Source organism: Bos taurus, chromosome 13 (assembly GCF_002263795.3).
Source record: "Bos taurus isolate L1 Dominette 01449 registration number 42190680 breed Hereford chromosome 13, ARS-UCD2.0, whole genome shotgun sequence".
NCBI lineage: Eukaryota > Metazoa > Chordata > Mammalia > Artiodactyla > Bovidae > Bos > Bos taurus.
Genome location: NC_037340.1, coordinates 65358849 through 65380781, shown reverse-complemented (window position 1 = coordinate 65380781; position 21933 = coordinate 65358849). Strand labels below are relative to the sequence as shown.

General features: G+C 46.1%; 1 protein-coding gene across 3 annotated transcripts; it reads right to left on the bottom strand.

The window, feature by feature from the left end:
* Positions 1-706: 706 nt before the first annotated feature.
* Positions 707-20932, bottom strand: AAR2 (AAR2 splicing factor). 3 transcript variants are annotated; one of them, XM_005214766.5, is made up of 4 exons: positions 20879-20932; positions 17201-18000; positions 12656-12885; positions 707-2030 (listed from the first exon to the last, which is right to left on the bottom strand). In XM_005214766.5, exons 2-4 carry the CDS (start codon positions 17955-17957, stop codon positions 1863-1865), a joined length of 1155 nt encoding a protein of 384 aa, XP_005214823.1. In that variant the 5' UTR covers positions 17958-18000; positions 20879-20932; the 3' UTR covers positions 707-1862.
* Between the last annotated feature and the right edge of the window lie 1001 nt (positions 20933-21933).

The following is a 21933-nucleotide window of genomic DNA, read 5'->3' as shown; positions in this document are numbered from 1 at the left end:
GCCTCAGAACCCAGGCCGCATCCAGACTGACTGTCTTAGTTTCTGTAGGGTGGGACTTAGAAGCTTGAACTTCGAAAAGTTGAAATGACAATTTACACACCATAAAATCTACCATTTTTAAGTGTGCACTTTCAGTGGTTTTCACTATATAGTTGAACCACCGCCCCCACTATCTACTTCCAGAACCTGTTCATCATCCTGAAAAGAAACCTGGTACCTATTAGCAGTCATTCCCCATTTCTCTCTTTCATCCCTGGTCTCCTCGGATTCGTCCAGTCTGGACGATTCATACGAACAGAATCACAGGACACGCTGTCTTGGTGGCTGGCTTTTTTCACTCAGCACAGTGTTTTCAAGGTTCATGTATGCTGCTGAACGGATCAGGGCTTCATTCCTTTGGAATCTGCACTTTTAACAAGCTCCCCAGGTAGTTCTGATGAGTGGGCTTTGGGGAGAAAAAGAATAGCAGACCCACACAAGGTGAATCTGCTAGTTACTAGATAGATACAGGGCCTCGATCCCTCCTTCTGGTGTGCTCATCCCGCAGGCCCCATGGTGACAGGCGACGTCACTGGCCGCCTGCCTCCTCAGAGCCTGCAGAGGTGGGCAGGGTCTTCTGGCACCTGGGGGGTAGGACATGTGTGGCTCAGGACAGTGTCTGACTGCGTGGGGCCCTGTGCATCCGCAAGAGACTCACACAAAGGGATTTGGTCTCAACTCCAAGACTTTAATGTACATTATGCTCTTGGAAAAACAATTCCAAGGAAACAAGTGGAACTAAAAGTCTTAACCAGTGGGGATTCTCACTCAGAAACCTGGTGTGAGCCGCAGCCTTGGGAGGCAGTGGGACAGGGACCCTCATCAAGGTACAGCAGTGTGAGGCCAGGGTGCCAGGGCCTGGGTGCGTGATGGGTGAGCCCCTCAGGACACCCAGGAAACAGGAACCATCATTCCACTCCTGTGGTCTCCACAGCAGGACAGGGGGACCCAGGCTGACAAGGTCGTCTCTGGAGCTCTGGATAAAGATGCAGAATTTCCAGGAGGCCAATGAAGCCTGTCCAGAGCAAGAACCGTTCTCTTTGTTGCTGAATCTCCAGGTCATCAGAAACAGTCGTGGTGACTCTGGTGAGGAACAGGGCCATCTGGGAGGGCTGCCAAGGGCCACTTCTGGGTCTGAGGCCTCAGAGTGGAACAGGTGGGAGGTGAGTGGCACTAGTGAGGCCTCTGAGTTCAGGGGCCACAACCATCTTGAAGGTTATCCACTGGGACCTCTGGACAGGAGCAAGGAACTTCAGAGACTGCAAGAGCTGACCACTCGCCAGATTTAACCCATTGTCTTATTTCGCCCTCCTCAACCTGGGGCTCCAGAGAGGTCACAGGCCCATGTTTTCTGTGATGTGTTCCCATCCACAAGAGGCAGGCAGGAATTCTGGCTCATTTCCCTATTACCCCATGTTTAACTTTTAAAAAGTCAACAACTGACATCTCAGACTCCTGGGCAGTCCAGGGTTTCCTGAAACCACTCTATGGAATAAGCAATCTCGGGCTTGTGGCTCAACAGCTTCTCTTCTGGAAGGAAGTAGACTGCTGCTGAGGCAGGTCTCTCCCAAGAGCCCGTGTGGAATTCAGTTGGGTTAGCACCACAACCTGGCTGACAGGAAACCCACAAGGTGCCTGCTAGATGGGGAGCAGCCTCTCTGGCACTGAAGGGACTTGATTATTGGTGAAGGAGGGGATTCTGGCTCCATCTTTCAGAACCTAGCAGGGTTCCTGCCCCAGCAGGTCCCAGCTGCATGGGTGAATGGAGAAGCCAGGACTGCAGCCGTGGGGAAGGGGCCTCCCCTGGCCGAGAGCTCTCCCACTTAGCCCGTCCCCACACCGTCGGGGAGCTCCACCACCACTGGGGCGCAGTCCTCAGGCTCCGCCTCGAAGTCCCACCGGAACTTCTTCGTCAGGTGAGCTTGGAACCTTTCGGCTTTCTGCCTCAGAGTGGCATCCACAGCAACGCTGCGGGCAGAGGAGAAGAAAACCTACAGAGAACAGAGGAGAAGTCACTCCTGAGAACACGCAGGGGCTGAGAAAGCGGTGGAAATTTCCTCCGGGTGTTCGGCTCTCTGGGGCGGGAGGATCAGCTGCTGCTGGCACAGACTCAGGACACCTGCTGTGCTCTCCCCCAAACCAAGAAAGAAGGTCCAAGCCCAGATGAGAAGCTGGGGCAGGACTGGAATGGAAAATTACTGTCTTGGGCAGAGATGCCCCACTGAGAATAAGGCCAGCAGGGCCATCACCCGGCCCTGCCCTCTGGTGAGATCTACTGGGCACCTGGGCAGGAACTTAGAAAAACAGGCAGCAGCGACACCAGCTGGTGCTAAGAAAGGTGTGGGGGGCTTATAGCCCCTAGGTCCCGTAAAAAGCCCCAGGCCCTAACCCGCTGAGGGTGAACTGCTGCTCTAGTCTAAATGGACTCCAGGTGTGGGTACGCACTGCATACAATGTGAGGTATGTAGTCTCCTTAAAAGCGGTCTTTGATTTTTTTTAAATTGTGGCAATATATGCATAACACAAAATATACCATTTTAACCATTAAAAAATTATCATTTAAAACACTGTACTAAATACATACACTAAATATATATACCATTTACGATTTTAAGAGTACAGTTCAGTGGCATTAAGTATATTTACATTATTATGCAACCATCTCTGGAACTTTTTCATCTTCCCCAACTGAAGCTTTATACCCACTAACTCCTCATCCCCCCTCCTCCAGCCCCCGGTAACTATCATTCTACTTTCAATCTCTATGAATCTGACTACTCCAGGTACCTCATGGGGCTTCCCTGGTGGTTCAGTGGTAAAAGAACCCAACTGCCAATGCACAAGATGTGGGTTCTATCTCTGGGTTGGGAAAATTCCCTGGAGAAGGAAATGGCAGCCCACTCCAGTATTCTTGCCTGGGAAATCCATGGACAGAGGAGCCTGGTGGGCTATAGCCCAAGGGGCTGCAAAAGGGTAGGACATGATTTAGCGACTAAAAAACAACAAAAAATCCCCAACAGGTACCTTATATAAGTGGAATCATACAATATCTGTCCTTTTGTGCCTGGCTTCTTTCTCTTAGCATAATGTCCTCAAGGCTCACTCATATAGCATGCACTAGAAATTTCCTTCTTTTTAAGGCTGAATGATATTCCATTGTATGTATATACCACACTTTGTTTTCCGTTCATCTATCAACGGCCATTTGGGTTGTTTCTATGTTTTGGCTATTATGAATAATACTGCTATGAACATGAATCTAAAAATATCTCTTACAGAAGCCTTGCTTTTGATTCTTTGGGGGTATATACCCAGAATGGACTGTGGGATTATAAGGTGATTCTATTCAATGCTTTGAGGAACCACCATACTGTTTTCCACAGTGGCTGTGCCATTCTTACATTTCCATCAGCAATCCAACATCTCTAACATCTTTTATTTTCTGTTTCTTTTTGTTCACAACAGCAACCCAAATGGGTGTGGCAAGCATACTGGAGTGGGCTGCCGTGCCCGCCTCCAGGGGATCTTCCCGATCCAGGGATCGAACCCGAATCTCTTACGTCTCCTGCATTGGCAGGTGGATTCTTTATGACTAGCGGAAACGCGGGCAGGGGCAAACAACAGTAATTTTCTCTACATCTGAAACTCCATTTCAGACTGTCCTGGATCTCAATTCCTTCTAAGAATGATAGCAAACTCATTTCTCCTCCTCACACTATTTTACTATTTTCAAAGAAGTTTCACAGAGTAGCCCAATAGATCCTCACAAGGCCCTGGGAAGACACACTGCTGCTGCTGCTGCTGCTGCTAAGTCGCTTCAGTCATGTCTGACTCTGCAACCCCACAGACAGCAGCTCACCAGGCTCCGCTGTCCCTGGGATTCTTCAGGCAAGAACAGTGGAGTGGGTCGCCACTTCCTTCTCCAATGCATGAAAGTGAAAAGTGAAAGTGAAGTCGCTCAGTTGTGTCCAACTCTATTATGGAAACGGAAGCTAAGGGGAGTTAAATGCCTGAGTCAAAATTACCAGAAAGGAAGTAGTTTTCCCAGACTACTCACTGGCTCCCTGCAAGACCACCCTAGACAAGCGGCAGCAGGGTGACAGCAGCAATTTGATCCACGTCACCCTCGTGCCCCAGTGGCCGTAGACCACCATGGAAGGAATATGGGCTCCAGGGGTCTTGACCTGACAAAGGTAACAGGTGGACTCTGCAGCCGCTTCTAGAGACAACCCCCTCCCGCCTGCCTCTCCACTGCCTTCCCGTTGGCAGGTGGCGTGAGGCTCATGTTTGTAGTCTTTGTTTGCAGCCACTTTGTTCGGGTGGGAGCAGGGACAGAAGTGACAGGGGAGGGGGTACAGAGGCAGAAGGTGGGGGGGTTACAGAATTTGGTTTCATTACTTGAGAATCGACTAAACACAGGAGCAGGAAGCACAGCCACAACAAAACACGGGATCAATAACTAATTAGAGGGGCTGTGCGAGCTCGGTGGCCAGCGGGCAGTGGGGAAGCCGGCGGCCTGTCTGCGGGCGGCTAATGGAGCTTGCTCTGGAGCGCTGAACTCGGGGAGGGGCCTGGTTCGGGAAGCAGAGAAGCTTTGTTGCAAACGGCCTTAGCGCTGGAGGCCCTGCACCCTCATGGGTCTGTCTCCAGGGGTCCTGATGGCTCAATTAGCAAAAGCCTCCACTCCTTACATGGTACACTGTGCTACTCGCTTCACAGTCCTTCCTCTCCAGCTGCCTCGAGCAGCAACCCAAAGATGCTCCATCGTCTCTTCTGTGTTTCTGCGCACACAGGCGATTCCCTCTGCTTATAGCCCCCTTCCACCCCTGCCTTCTCCTCCTGCACCTACTGTTTTCTACTAGTGACCCAAGCTCAGCTCAGACGCCACCCCTTTGGGATGTCTTCCCAGACCACGGATGGACCAGGTGCTCTTCTGCGCTCCCCTGGTGCCCAGGGTTACGTGGGACACAGTCTCACTCTCGGTCAGTGCTAATCCATTTACTACTGAGCTCTCCCAAGAGATGAGGAGCAACTCCAAAGCGCTGACTCCTTTACATACCTGCATCCCGCTCCCCTGGTATGAAGTCTGACATATAAAAAGGATCCATGATATGTTTAATGAACGAAAGACAACCATAGGTTCTATGAAAATCCATTTCTGGGTTCCTTTGGCACAGTGCCTGCACCAAATGATTGCTCAATAATTATGTGATGGTGCTGGACAGAGTAAGGGACTCATCCTGGGGAGGAGGTGGCTTATTTACAAGGCCCCTGAATGCCACTGGTTCACAGGCCATCTCCTTGTGACAGGACTCTTATAAAAGCCCAAGCTGAAAGGAACTGCTCCAACCTCTGCTCCCCCAGTACCACGCCTGAGCTTCCCTTATGGCATTTCTCCCTCTCTGCTTGCATCTGTGATCTATGCCCCTTCAGAGTAGAGGTCACTCCCTAATTATCCATGTGACCCACATGGCAGATTGCCCAGGGCCTGGCACAGAGTTAGAGCCCACAGGATGCTCCCTGAATGGATATGAATGAGATGGAGGGATCACCCCGCATTCAGCAACAGCCAACAGCAAGGGACTGAAACAGGCTGGGCTCAGACTCATCGTTCACACTCCCCATCACCAGCGGGGCAACATCAACTCTAGGCAGGTAAAACAGAAGCCTTCAGTCTGAAAAATAAGGCTTCAGATTTAAAAAGTGCTATGTCCTTTTTGAAGAATCTTTCAGTCTAATCCTTGCTACAAACCTGGAGGTAGGAGGACAGGAAATTACTATTCCCATTGTACAGATGAGGATGGTGATAAATGCTGAGCAAGTGATACATGTCAAGCAAGATGCAGTCCAAGTAGGGAAACTGAAATCCTTCTTCCCTACCAAGACCTTCTTTTTGTCTTGACACAGACTAATCCATCCTTGATATTTTAGCAGTGCCTGTGGGGAGCCAAGGGGCCTGGAGACCAGGTTCTTCTGGAACTGTGCCTTCTGTGGGCCTCCAAGACCCAGGGCACAGTCCAGGTTCACTCTTTTAACAAACCAACTTTATTGAGGCATAATTTACTTACAATTAAATTCATCCACTTAAAATGTTTGATTCATTTTGATGAATGTATACATCCATACACTGACTTCCCCAGTGGCACAGTGGTAAAAGAATCTGCCTGCAATGCAGGAGATGCTCAAAAGACCCAGGTTTGATCCCTGGGTCATGAAGATCCCCTGGAGAAGAAAATGGCAACCCACTCCAGTCTTCTTGCCTGGAAAATCCCATGGACAGAGGAGCCAGGCAAGCTACAGGCCATGAGGTCGCAGAGTCAGACACGACTGAGCGACTAAACAACAAACAACAATATACCCAGGCAACCAGTATATGACATAATCAAGACAGATAAGTATCTGTTTATAGCTTTTTCTTTTGGTACCTAGTTCTATGAGTTTAAAGGCCCACATCCCATCACTATCAGGATATTGAACAGTTCCATCACTCCAAAAATATTCCCTCACGCTGCCCCTTAGGGATCAAATCCTCCTCGTCCCTAGCCCTGGACCCACTGATCTATTTTTGTCCCAAGAGTTTACAAAATTCACCATTCAGAAGAGGAGATATTTAGAGTTTCACATTGAGACAGATGTTTAGACAATTTACTTTGATTCTCCTATTTTTAGATCAATTGTATGCCTTCTTATGTAAATTTAGTAATGATCTGGTTACTGTGAAACAGTAAACTTTTTAAAATCACTGAGAAATGAATCACCTTAATATGGGAATATTAACCCTGGATATTTTTAAAAAACATTTTACAAACATCTGTATTTATCTAAAACTAAAAGCAAACCCATTGGGGATTTTTCTTCAAATGTAAAAAAAAAGGTATTAATACATCTATCATTAAGTCTATATATTGTAAAATTGTAAATTATTTTAGTCAGAAAAGTGAAAGCTTTCTTTTAAACCCAAGTTAAATAAATTGAGTTCAGTCAGGTCACCCTGAGAAATTCCAAATGCCACGGTAGATAGCTGAGTCACTTCTTATCCTATTTTTTGGCTAGACCAAAAAGATGCAATTTTCTAATTTTTTAAACTCCCAGATGATTATTCAACTTAGAATGAAACTAGCCAGAGGTAGGACATTTTATTTTCACTTGCAGAAGAAAGTGGTGTTAAAAGCAAGACTATCACCTCACAGTGATTATCAAGAAGACAAAAAGCAGCAGCAATCATGCTTTCTAAGGTCAATTTAAAGAACTTAGGATGTTTTATCTGGGGCACTAATCACATATGGGAGATTCAGAATTAAAGTTCAGCCTTGTCATCTACCAGCTCTGGCAATCCTGGGCAAAATTATTTGTTTCCTCATCAGTAAGGAAATCAATAAAATGGGATTATATGCTTAACTTCTTAAACTGTTGTGAGGGCTAAACACAATATGTACAGGAAATGTGCAGAGGTGACAGCTGACAGCAGGAGGTGTAGGAGCAGGTGGGTGGAGTTCATCATGGCTGGTGTGATGATAAAACACAGGTATACGCTGTTTTACTGCATTTCACGGCACTGCATGTTTTTACAAATTGAAGGTCTGTGGTAACCCTACATGAAGCAAGTCTATTGGTGCCATTTTTCTAACAGCATTTGGTCACTTTGTGTCTATGTTACATTCTTGCAATTCTCAAAATATTTCAAACCTTTCACCACCAAAAAGATTACAGTTCTCTGAGGGCTCAGATCACTGACTCGATGGACATGAGCCTGAGTGAACTCCGGGAGTTGGTGATGGACAGGGAGGCCGGGCGTGCTGCGATTCATGGGGTTGCAAAGAGTCGGACACTACTGAGCCACTGATCTGATCTGATCTGATCTGAGGGCTCAGATGCTGGTTAGCATTTTTTGGGGAATAAAGTATTTCTTCATTAAGGTTGTTTTGGGACATAATGCTATTAAACACTTAATAGACTATAGTATATGACAGTATATGACTTTTAAAAAATAAATTTCTTTACTTGGCTGCACTGGGACTTAGTCATGGCACACAGGATCTTCAGCTGCAACATGTGAAGCCTCAGCTGCAGCACGTGGGATCTAGTTCCCCAACCAGGGATCGAACCTGACCCCCCTGTGTTGGGAGCATGGAGTCTTAGCCACTGCACCACCAGGGAAGTCCCAGTGTATGACTTTCATATACACTGGGAAACCAAAAAATTCATGTGACTCACTTTGGGCAATATTTGCTTTATTGTGGTAGCCTGGAACCGAACCCATATCTCCAAGGTGTGCCTGTGCTATAGACATTGTCAGAGCTAGTGTTCTCCCTTGAGAGTTAAAGATGGACAGTATTTAGAATACTGGCAAGAAATGAAGCTGGAAAGCCTATTTGGCCTACTGTGACTAAAAGTATTTAAAAAAAAAAAAAAAAAAGGTTACATGACTATATGCCTAAATGCTACGCAATCAGCAATAAGAATTCTTATTTTGTACATAACTCACTTTATAACATACTATTAAATCAGATTATCCTTTCATTGGCTTTAAACAAATCATGATGACTCAAGTTGCTTTAAGTAAAACAAAAAACTGTATCTATTTTTGTAAAACAAATAATTTTTATTCATGCTAAATCCACGGGATTTGTAAAAATCCCAGTGGCATCTATTCAAAGGGGCCTCTAATGGCAGAGGGCATTACATGGTTGATTTTACCCAAGCTAATGTGGCTAAGTGCTCACTCACAGACACCAGTCCCTCCCTGTGGGCAGCAGCCGTTTAAACTCTGAAGTAGGAAAGCTGCTTCCACTTGGCGACCTGTGGGGAGAGCAGGCGACTGCTGAGGAAGGCTTTTATGGGCTGATTCATTCCCTCACAAACACCCGGAGGTGAGTGCCTGTGTGTGGGGGGACTGGATCTCAGTGCCAAGATGGCATCAGTGTAACTCACCATGGAAAAAGCGAAACAAACTTTTGTAATATCTTTTCCACATTTTGCCCGTTGAAATCTGTGTCATCCTTCAAGCTCATGGCCAAATGCCCCCCTTTACAAAAAAGCCATTCTTGACCCTCCATCTCTTAAATCTCAACCCGTGTGAATGAACCAACCAACCAACCCTCTCTGGTGCTCCTAATACTCTTTGATCGGACTTCACTGTTTACAGTATTGTAGCACGGTCATCTATTTACACTGTCACAGGAATTATGCGCTGTGTCCATCTAAAAACACCCAGTAACACAAAGTAAGATAAGTGCTAAACCTCAACTAGGTGTTGAAGATAACCAGATGGACAAAAAGTAGGCTTCTGGAAAAAGCCCATGGCTTAGTGGGGAAGTCAGACAGACAATACATACATTTCAGCACACACAGCCTGTGCCGTGTAACAGTGACAAGTACAAAGCAGGCTAATAGTATGGAAAGGAGGGAGAGATCAGAGATGGCACCACAGAGAGCGATGCCTAGTGGGCACCTTGTGGGATGAGGAGTACACAGCAGGCAGGGAGAAAAGCAAGGTTCAGTTAAGAAGACGTGAAATATGGGTATAAAGTTTTAGTTGTATTAGATGAGAAAGTTCTAGAGATCCACTCTATTCATAGTTAGCAATACTGTACTGTATCCTTGGACTGCAAGGAGATCCAACCAGTCAATCCTAAAGGGAATCAACCCTGAATATTCACTGGCAGGACTGATACTGAAGCTGAAGCTCCAATACTTTGGCCACCTGGTGTGACGAGCTGAATTACTAGAAAAGACCCTGATGCTGGGAAAGACTGAAGGCAAAAGGAGAAGTGGGCAGCAGGGGATGACATGGTTAGACAGCATCTCCAACTCAATGGATATGACTTTGAGCAAACTCCAGGACACAGCAGAGGACAGAGCAGTCCATGGGGTTGCAAAGAGTCAGACACGACTTAGTGACTGAACAACAACAACTGCACACTTAAAAAATTATTATGAGGGTAAATCTCACGTTATGTATTTTTTACAGTTAAGAAAATAAAAGGGAAGCATGAGACAACATGGCAGGTCTGGCGACTTGCCGGGAGACCACTGCCGCTGCGGTTGATGGGGAAAAGGGAAGAAAGGAGACGCCGGAGAACAGGTTAGCAGCAGGATCAGCATGGACCTCGTGACCTAGGTTTGCAGGCAGTAAGGACCACAGAGAGCCAGGCTCACAGGTGCCTTTTGGTGGCAGAGTGCGAGACAGACGGATTAATAGGGATAAACACGGAAGCTTGTAAAGTCTGATGCAATTCAGATGAGACCAAAAGGCCTGGGTTAGGGAAATGGTACTGCCTTCTAAAACACTTAATGCTATCTGGAGTCATTTGGTTAATTCATTTGTTTACTTTCCCACCAAAACATAAACTCCAAGGGACTATGTCTTGCTCATAGCTATATTTCCCATCCTAGATCAGAGCCTTGTATACAGCAGGTGCTCAGCAAATACCTGCTAAATCAATGAAGTGAAGCCACCGCACAAGTCCTTCAACTTCCAGAGTTATACGTCAGCTACCTGATAACAGGGACTCTTCCAACAGTATGCGGGCTTCAGAAAAGTGTTCTGTACCTCCAAGAAAGAGGGTAACTCACGTATGTGTCCCTCAACACTTTCAGAAGAATGTTGTACATAAAGAAAGGATGCGCAAAAACAGATGCTGATTTATTTTTTAAAAGGCACGTGTCCTGGATTTTTCCAAATAATGACACTGAATTTTCTTGGTGAAAACTCCAAAGACAGAATGCCTCTAACCATCAGCTTTGCACACCCCACCTGGATATTGAGCAATCCAGCTGGGCCCTTTCTGCTTCATAAATCATCGCTGGCAACAAAGCCTCAGCAATTAGAGCTCAGCTGTTGGTTGCGCTGACAATGGCTGGGACAGCCAGTGACATAGTGTGGCTCTCCTGTGTTTGCGCGACAGCATTAATGCACATCGCAAGGGCAGTGTGTATTCCCGCGGGCCACAGCCACCGCCAGAGGCAGGTTAGCAGGCTGAGGCCTCCTACTGCTCTGCAACCCACAACCCAGTAACTGTGGAGCGGATTTCCCCTGCAGAGGAAGAATAAAGGGATTTAATTTCTCTGTTACATCAAAAACCAATAAAAGGGCAGTTTTATAACTTGTATGAAGTGGAATATGCCAGGCTCAAACCATCAGCTTGCCTGACTCATCCCTCGTCTGCACATGTCCTTCAACATCCAGAGTTTTATCGCAGCTGCTTGATCACAGGGACTCTTCCGACAGCATTTTGGTTTTAGAAAAGTGTTCTTTACGTCTGAGAAACAGGCCCCTGATGGTGTCGCCACTAATGTCAATCAAGACTCTTTCCAGAGGGAGAGACACTGTATTCAGTACGCAGGGGCATAAGCACAGGCCTGAAATCAAGGCTCAGGCCTGGGTACAAATCCTGACTCTGCCACTTACCAGTTGTGTGACCTTATGTGAATGATTTAACCTTTGTAAGTCTCAGTGTTCTCATCTGTAAAATGGGAATAATCCTCCCTGCCTTATGGTGCTCCAGAGAGATCAAATGAGGGAACCCACATAGACAGAGAAGCATTGTGCCCATTAAATGTCAACAGGCATTTCATGACTGTTCATTCCTCCCCTTACCACGCGTGGGAGTGGGAGATGAGTGACCGGCCCCCTTTCAAGGGGTAGGCCTATGGGGGTCTCCCACACAGGGAGAAGAAAGCAGTCCTGGAACAGAAAGTATGGAAACTGACAGCCTGCAGCTCTGCCTCTTCTACACTTGAGAAAGTTACAAAACGTGAGTGACAGAGGCTGTCCCAAGAACATAAAGGGAGCTAATCTGTTTGCAAAGGGAGGAAATAGCACAGGATGAAGATTTTAAGTTGTTTGAAGCTTCTTCCCTAATTACCACTCATAATGAAAATTTAATTGCTGAGTTAAAAGCAAATTTCACTTTTTTCTATCAGAGAATCTCTGCAGAAATTGGCACATTTTGTTTGAACAGGAAATCAAAGTTACTTTCGTGCTTAAATGAGATCTAAGCAGTTGCAGATGTTTCCTTGGGAATAACTAGCTTCCAAACTCTGTCCTACTGGGTTGCAGCAACTCACAGTTCTAGGCCAGGAGAAAGAAAAACTGTTTTGAGTGCAGTTGCTCGAGGGGTGGGGCTGATTCAAATTCCAAGTGCCCCACTGCTAGGCATGTTGGGGTGAGGCAGGGAGAAGAGGGTACAGAGAGAGGGTCTCTGGCATTATGGAGCTTACAATTGAGTAGGAGAAAGAGAACCAGGGAATAGTCTATGATTAGGAAATTGAAATGAAGAAAGCTTGGCTCAGGAAAGCATTGTTGTTCAGTCGCCAAGTCGTGTCCGACTCTTTTGTGACCCCTTGGACTACAGCCCACCAGGCTCCTCTGTCTATGGGATTTCTCAGGCAAGAATATTGGAGTGGGTTGCCATTTCCTTCTCTGGGGGGTCTTCCCAAAGTGGGGATCAAACCTGCATCTCCTGCATTGGCAGGCACATTCTTTACCACCGAGTCCCTGGGGAAGCCCCAAGGAAAGAACAGCAAGAGACAGAAATGTAAGCCTCTGTGGGTGCTTTCACACACCTTGGCCTTCATTCTGATCCACCTGGGTGTCAGCCAGAAGCCCACTCACCTGTAAGGTGCTGGTGAGGAAGTTGTCTTGGGAGACAATGTCCACAAAGAAGTCGGCAGGGATCTCGCCGAGCTGGTGGTACAGGATGGAGATGAGGTTGACGTAGAGGCTGTGGTGCTTCACCATGGCCTCTTCTGACCGGCACAGAAGGTTCAGGAGCCGCTTCCAGTGCTCGAAGGCCTCGTACACATTCCCCAGCAGGAAGCACACGAAGGCAAACTGGAGCTCACCTGAAAGGTGCAGAGAGGAGCGATGAACCTGAGGGAGCGGGGTGCTGGCTGACTCTACTAAGCCATCAGAGCCACTGGACCTCAGCCAGAAGCGGCTGTCTAGCCTTGTGACTCCTCCAGAGCCTGGCATGGGGTTTTGCACCTAGCAGCTGTTCAATAAACGTTTGCTGAACTGCTATAAACTCAAGCCATGAGAAACCCAACTGGTTTTGGACCAACCTAGATAGCATATTGAAAAGCAGAGGCATTACTTTGCCAACAAAGGTTCGTCTAGTCAAGGCTATGGTTTTTCCTGTGGTCATGTATGGATGTGAGAGTCGGACTGTGAAGAAGGCTGAGCGCCGAAGAATTGATGCTTTTGAACTGTGGTGTTGGAGAAGACTCTTGAGAGTCCCTTGGACTGCAAGGAGATCCAACCAGTCCATTCTGAAGGAGATCAGCCCTGGGATTTCTTTGGAAGGAATGATGCTGAAGCTGAAACTCCAGTACTTTGGCCACCTCATGCAGAGAGTTGACTCACTGGAGAAGACTCTGATGCTGGGAGGGATTGGGGGAAGGAGGAGAAGGGGACGACAGAGGATGAGATGGCTGGATGGCATCACTGACTCAATGGACGTGAGTCTGAGTGAACTCCGGGAGTTGGTGATGGACAGGGAGGCCTGGCGTGCTGCGATTCATGGGGTCGCAAAGAGTTGGATATGACCGAGCAACTGATCTGATCTGAAGATCAGATTGCAAGAGAAGAGGCACACTGAGTATTTACCTAGCATTTAACAAGTTAACAAAATGGGTCTGTGGACATTATGCCAAGTGGATCCTCAAACTGGCTGCCCATCTGAATTACTAGGAGAACTTGGGAAAAATAAAGCTGCCCGAGCCTCACTGCGAGAGATCCTGGTTGAGGACAGATGATGGAGCCTTGGCATCTGTAGCTCTAACAAGCTTCCCGGGTGAGTCTGATGCAGATGGTCTGCTTCAGGGCAGGGAAAGGCTGTGTAACACTACCGAACCCTCAGCCCAACTCCATAAGGTGGTCAGGGAAGGGGGTATTTGCCTCAGTGTACAGATGAGGTCAAGAGACCTGCCCAAGGTCACACATCTAATGCTTAGCAACTGAACAACAGAAAGATAGAACAGATTTCTGTTGGGTGGGAATAGTTCTAGGGCCTTCTAGAACAGGAAAATTCATGAGTACTTGTTCCAGGGTGAGCCTGCCAGCCAAATTTTTTGTTTGTTTAATCATAGAGCTCTATGATTTGCTTGCTATGAGCAGGTTGTGACTAAGAGCATGGGCTCTGGAGCCAAACTGCCTGGGTTCAAGTCTCAGCTCCACCACTTCCCAGTTGTGTGACCTTGGGCAAGCTACTTAATCTGTTTATGCTTCAGTTTCCTTATTTGAGGGATGCAGTAGAGATTAAGTGAATCGATACAGTATTGCGTTGGCCCCAAAATTCGTTCCAGCGTTTCCATAACATCATATAGAAAAACCCAAATGAACTTTTGGGCCAGCCCAATATGTATAAAGCATTCAGCGTAACGCTTGGTGCAAAATAGCACTCCAGAAACCTCAGTTATTATTCCCACATTCCCAGCAGATCCCTGTCGCAAAGAGACCTGATGGTCCAGAAGCCATTGTCTTGGATGAGCAGCTGGGTCTCTGGGTGCCAAGATACACTGTTGCTGATCAGACATGTTTTTTCTGGCTTCAAATTTAAGGGGGACTTCTGTGGTATATCCACACGTGGGCCATAAAAAGAACAGATGTGGGACGTCCCTGGTGGTCCAGTGGTTAAGACTCTGCCTTCCACAGCAGGAGGGGCAGGTTTGATCCCTGATTAGGGAACTGTAAGGTCCCACATGCTGTGGGGTGTGGCCAAAATTAAGAAAAAAATGTACTCAACACTAAACACCTCTTTAAACACATGGTGTCCAATTTCTGTCACTTCTGGAGCCCTGGAAAAACTAGTTCTCTGTTCCCAGGCTTGTGGAACTAAGTTTGATTTGAGCAGATAGCTACGGGGTCTAGACGTTTTAGACATTTGATCAATATTTTCAAAATATAGTCACGTTTCCTCTGTATGACAGAGGTTAATGATTTGCTTCTTCAGTTGGCTTTACCTGGTTAGTTTGTGGAAATACGAGCTGCTTCTCTGAATTTAGGGCATTCATTTAAATTTATACATTTCTGGCTTAGTCTAAAATTAAATTGAGATGAGAAATAATTTCAAAGAGCTGTCATAAAGATACAGTGATCCTTCCAACAGACCTTTTCACAAGATTACTTTGAAGAACTGAAATGTTTAGGAGGTAGAAAACAGGATTTCTGTTCATTTTGAAGCCAGGATTTCAAGTGTTACTTATTAAATGAAAATAGATACACACCCTTAAATTGTCCCTTTTTATCAGCTGAGCCTATTATATAAAAGGCCCTATATTCAAAATTCTCACTGATCTTCCAATAGAAAAATATGCAAATATTAGACTTGTAAAAGAAAAAATATTAATAGCTATTAAAGATGTGACAACTGTTTGCTGTCACTAGTAATCAAAGAAATATAAACTGAAACAGGAAGTCATTCTTCAACTATCCAGTCAGAAGAGGACTTTGCTAAATCACCACGTCAAATGCCATGCCAAAAGGTGATGGGCCACAACCTCATCAGCAAAGACGCCTGACCTTCTCCTGGCAGCACGCACACTCTGATCCAACAATTTCAACCCCAAAATATGCAGAAGGGCACACCAGGAGACTCTTCCACTTACAATAAGGAAACCAGGAACATCTTAAAAGATTCATTAACAGGGGCTGGTCCAATAACTATGGAAGTTCAGTAGCCACTAAAGAGAAGTGACCATTTCAGTGACATGGAATAATATTTATATTAAAGCAGATTATAGGATAATATACTGTAATCCTGTTTTTGTAAAAATATCATATATACACAAACGTATAATTGAATAAAAAGACTAAAAGGAAACAGAAACATATTAAACTGAGAAATACATACAAATATGTACCTTAAAAATGTGTATGTATCTTAAAAACATTTTGTATGATTTAACTCCTTTTAAATTGTCAAGGTTTGTTTTAAGACCCAGAATATGGTCATACTTGTTTATGTTCTGTAAGGATTTGAAATGAACGTATATACTGAGGTTGTTGGGTGGAATGTTCTATAAATATCAATTAGATCCTATTCGTTGATGCTATTGTTGAATTTCTATAAATATTTGCTGATTTTCAATCTAATTGTTCAATCAATTTTTGAGTTTAGTGTTGAAGACTTAAAACTGTTGTGGGTCCATCTATTTCACCTTTCAATTCTATCAAGTTTTCATTCACATGTTTTGCAATTCTGTTGTCTGCTGCACACAAATTTAGAATAGCTATGTCTTCTTTGTGGACTGGTGCTTTATCATTATATAATGTCATTCTGTGTTTCTAGTTAAAAAAAAAGAAAGAAAAGTACAACAAAGTGAACAAAGATGGCTATTTCCAGGTGGTGGGATTTGGACTTTCATTTTTGTTTTCCTTTAAGGATAAATATGTTATTTTTTGTAATAAGGGGGGAAAACAACAATAAAGACTGTAACAGTGAAAAGAAAATCACTGTTCTGGTTGAGAGTCAAGAGTAAACCGATGGGGCAGGTGGAAGGCTCCCAGGAACACGGATGGGCCGGGAACCGGGAGCCCTGGGCTCCAGTCTCACTTCAACTATATCACTTAGCAGTCAAATCCCTTCCCTCTATGGACCTCAATCTGTAAAATGTAGTGGTGGGCAGGCGAGGCCACACTATGGGTTCCCTGACACGGGACTGTTTGCATCAGGTTCACCTACAGCACTTGTCTGTCAGGCAGACAGACAGGTAAAATGCTGGGAACCTACTCCAGATCTCTTGAATCAGTCTCCAGGGGTAAGGCCTGGGAATCTGTACCTTTAAAATATATATATATATATTGTTTATTTATTTGGCTGCATCAGGTCTCAGTTGTGTCATGCAGGATTTTTGTTGTGGTGCACAGGGTCAGTAGTTGCAGCATGTGGGCTTAGCTGCTCTGCGACCTGTGGGATCTTAGTACCCCGAGCAGGGACTGAACTCAAGTCCCCTGCATGGCAAGGCGGATTCTGAACCACTGGACCACTAGGGAAATCCCTGGGAATCTGTTCCTTTAACAAGCATTCTGGGTAAGACCCCCTCCTAGCCAGGTTTAGGAACCACTAGACTAAATAATCAAAAAGGGATTCCCTATTCTCAAGCCGCTCGGCTACACACCCCTCCCCTGGCCCACTCTCAAAGCCGTGTTCCTCCTCACCGAGCACGTCCTGGGGGCTGCAGGGGAACTGCTTGCTGAGCACAGTCTCCAGGGCATAACTCAGGTCCATGCTGTGCCTGGTTATCTCAGCCGGCGTGGCACCTGCCGGGAACATCTGTGTGGGCAGCTCGGAGAAGCGGATCTCGGTGCCGGCCCTAGGCTTCATCTCAGGCAGCCGGGCCAGGCCCTCCTGGTAGCTCTTGCACTCGGCACCGCAGCGTGGGAGATTCTGCCCCACCCGGTCCTTGGTGTGCCTCATGGAGAGCACGGGCAGCACCTCTGAGAAGGCACAGATCTGCCGACTCTCAGGCTGCAGCTTCTCTACGGTGGCCTCGCTGATGAAGTTGGTGAGGGAGATCCACTTCTTGAGCGTGGTGTAGGGATAAGGTCCCAGGAACTGGTCCAGCTCCTGGAGGTTGGCCCTCATGGCTTCCACCTCAGCCTCTGGGGCTGGGGACAGGTCGACCTCTTCCCGGGCGGCATCCCAGCGTAAGACCTTTAGCCCCCGCTGCTGCAGGTTAAGGAAGAAGCCCATGCGAGGGCCCACCTCCCTGGGATTGGCCTTGTCCACAGAGCTGTAGTGGAGGAAGTGGATGCCTGGCGGGATCATCTTCACGCCCCGGAACTTGGGCCCCACTTCCCAGGAGTTGTAGTCAATGCCAAACTCTGTCCCCTTGGGCATATTCAGGATGACCACGGTGGCCCCTTCAAAGAAGAGGCGCCTGGCAAGCTCAGGATCCATCTGCATGGCAGCCATGGGGCCAGGGGTGAATGATCAAAAAGAAAACTTTTCTATTCTGCTGAAAAAGAAAGAAGTCAGAGTTAATCAGAACCTTGGGAACGATTATTCATTTGCTGAGCATTCTCTATGTGCCAGATACTGAATTAGATCCCTGAAATAATTCAGTTCAGTTGCTCAGTTGTGCCCGACTCTGTGACCCCATGGACTGCAGCATGCTAGGCTTCCCTGTCCATCACCAACTCTGGAGCTTGCTCAAACTCATGTCTATCAAGTCAGTGATGAGTTAACCATCTCATCCTCTGTTGTCCCCTTCTCCTCCTGACTTCAATCTTTCCCAGCATCAGGATCTTTTCCAATGACATAATTTTCTACCTTAATTTTCACCACAGGTAAAGAAAACAATACTCAAAGAGAAGAGGATTTTTGTTTCTGAGTTTAATGAGCAAGAACACTCACTTCACAGCTGGAAAGACATCAGTTAAAGAAAAGAGACATGTTCAAGATCACACAAGGACCCAGTTAGAACTTGGGTACCCTGCCCTCCAGGCCAGTGTTCTTTCCACTGTGCACTTCGAAGCTCCTTCAGATCTCCTTCAGATCTGAGATCTTCAGATCTCCTTCTTATAACAGAGGATGAAGGCGGAGAACGCCTGGTCCACTCTAAAGGATTACTGTGCCTAAACTGTCTTAAACTATAATTCTGTCTAAAACCTAGAAGATTCGAGAAGCATCCACCCAGTTTCCCATAAGCCTCAGCGAAGACCCAGAAATGGACAGAAGGTGGAAACGGGGTACTTAGCATCTAAAATTCACAAAAGATTTGGGCAGTGGAGAGCTTTTCAACCACAACCCTCTTCTCCTACATATGTACACATATATATATATATATATATATATATACATATATATATATAAATCTAAAGTCCAGGGAGTGAAACAACTGTCCAAAGGGTCCACAGTCAGTAGCAGCTCTGGACTGCTCACCCAAATGGATCCAGGTGGCATGGCTGGCCTCGGATCAGTATTTAGAAGACAAAGACCTTAGAACATTTATTTTTATCTACCTCTGAACTACCCATGAGGACACATTGATAAGACTTCTGTAAACAGATACAGCCTCTGCATTTATAAGGATGGTTCCAACATGAACTAATTTAAACAGAACACATCTAACTCTCTAGTCCCAAGACACCACCTATTCAATTCAACAAATAACCCTGGAGAGCCTGCAGGATTTTTGCCAGACACTAACAGAAATAATCATGGAGAAGACAGTTACTGCCCTCCAGGCACTTCCAATCTAGCCAGACATATCAACAAGACCACAAAACTTCACAAACAGAAGAACCAGCTGCCTGTTTAATTCCTGTTACTCATTTTAAACAAACAAAACAATACCATGAGGAAAGGAAGACCAACCCTTTTCCCAATATGGAAAGGACATATTTTATTGTCTTTACCCAAAACCCACATGAATGATTATGACTCTAAATCAGCATTTTTTTTCAAACTGCAAGTCACAACCTGATAATGGGTCAAAAGATCAACTTAGAGGATCTCAACCAACATTGTTTGTTTTTTTTTTAAATAAAAGGGCAAAATTAAAAAAAACCAGAGCACATCCTAAGTAGTAAAGCTAAGTACTGTTTTCTGAAGCTTTGTGTGTTTGTATGGACTCTTGGTCACCATGTAAAATATATGCGTTACTGTAGGTCACAGTGCAAAAAGTCTGAAAGCCACTGCTCTAAATAATTTATATCATCTTACCAATCTTGAGTTCAAAAGGCACTTAATATGTTTGCTAAATGAACAGCTACTGCATTTAGAATAATTGCTCATCAATTAGCCATTTTCCCGGTGGCATCTGTGTGCTCCTCTTTGATAATGCCACTTCTTTCTATTTCCAGCTGATTGTAATTCTCTTCACTGTATCTTCCACAGTTGGCAAATGACCTGGCACAAAGAAGATGCCTTGAGATGCAGAGAATTACATCTACCCACTTCTCTCCACCACATCCTTAATCTAAGCTACCATGTCCCTCAGCCAGATTGTCCCTCCAGTCCGTTCTCCATCCAAAAGCCGGAGTGACCTTCTCAAACCGCCAGTCTAAGCATGTCACCAGCCATACTTAATATCCTCTGGCTCTTGGCAAACGAAACTTCCCCCTGCGACCTACAAGGCCTGTATGGCCTGGTCCGTGGAAACTCCTCCAGCTTGTCTCATATCATGCTTCCTCCACAAGCTCTGTTGTAGCCACACTGACCTCTTTCAGACCCTCAAACAGAGGCTCCCCTGATAGAAAACTCTTCCCTCCTGTCTCAAACCATTTTTCTGATCTCTGCTCAATATTAACCTCCTCAGCAACGCTTCCTTGACCTGGGGCTAAGTCAGATCTGCTGTGATGTGCTCTCAAAGTGCCTTTTATCTTTCCATTTCACTAATCACAGCTGCAAGTTTGCAAATATTAATAGAGGGCTGTCACCTCCAGGAGATGCGGGTCTTTCGTACCTCTAGCACATATTAGACGCTTGCAAAACATCTGTTTAATAAAAGCACGATATCCATTTTGTAGATGAAAAACAAAGACTTGGTTCGGGGAAAAGACCTTACCGAAGATAGAGTAAATCAGAATCACGTCAGGCGGAGCAAAGGCCTCCGAGTCCGTAAGTTCTAAAGTTAGGAAAAAAGAAGTTTGGCACGTGCTCCCAGGAAGTTCTGGCGACGGCGTATCTGACGGTTACTCGGGGAGCAAGTAAGAGTAACCTATCTGAAAGAGGCAGGTGGGTCCCACCACCGGCTCAAGACCGGGACGCCACAGTCCCAGCTCGGTGTCCCAGTTCAGGACCTCCGCGATCCCCAGCCGAAAAGAGAGATGGCCGGACCACACAGACAACGAAAGCAAAACAGTTAAAAGAGGACAGGAGGGTGAACTCACCGACTGGTGAATAGCCGAGGTCCAGGGACAGCATAAGCGCACCGGAAGTTCTCCCTCTTTGGCGCCGGACGGGAGCAACGGGAAAGGGGCCGGGCGGGTCCCTGGGTCGCGGAAGAAACGGCCCGTGCCAGCAGGTTCCGCCCCATCGAAAGTCTTTTGCTACCTTGAGTTAATGGATTTAGTTCTTGAGCCCGTGGATAATAACTTTCATCAAACGATGCATTTTATATCCCGGTCCAGAAACACATCCGCAAGCCACGGCTTTTCGGTTTCAATCAGTCGTGGTCTCTGAGGTTCGTAGACTCCTAGTCATCCAGTAGCCACAGTCAAGAGGCTCAGTCATAGTCCTGGTCAGACGATCTCAATCCGAGTGAGTGTCACAGTTGGCCCTTTATCACCTGGTCTTAGCTTCCAACCATACTCAGCTGTAAGGGAGAGCTTCATAAACCCAGGCCAGAGAGACCCAGCCTAACAGCAGCGGTCACCACAATGGTCCTTCCAGCCATAAACACCCGATATCTTCTGGCAGTGCAGGCCTAGTATGAAATCTCAGTCAGGCTGTATATGCACCTTGAGGCAGGGAACCTGTCTTGTTCTCCGCTGTTTTTTCTGGAATCCAGCACAAAGACCCAGTTCAACACATATATTATGCATTTAATTAATGACAGTGATTCTTTATTAATTAGTGACTTCTATTTTGGAGCCTAGCCCTGTGCTGGGTGGTTGTATCAGTCAGGGTTCAATCAAAGAAGCAGAGCCAGCAGGAGGTATTTAAGAGCTTTATTACAAGGAATTGGCTTATGTGATTCTGAGGGCTGCCTAAGGAAATACAAAATCCAGAGGGCAGGCCCCTTGGGTATATGATTTCTAATCCTTGCACTAACCCTAGTAAGCAGACTCAGTATTCCCAATGTGCAGAAGAGAAAACTGAGGCTCAGAGCAGTTGCACAGCTAGAGAGAGTTCAGGCTAGGATGCAAACCAAGGTCTGACTGGTGACTGGCTCTTCTTGTCTCTCTGCTGCTGCTCCTTAGCTTGCCTGTCACAATTCCTCAGT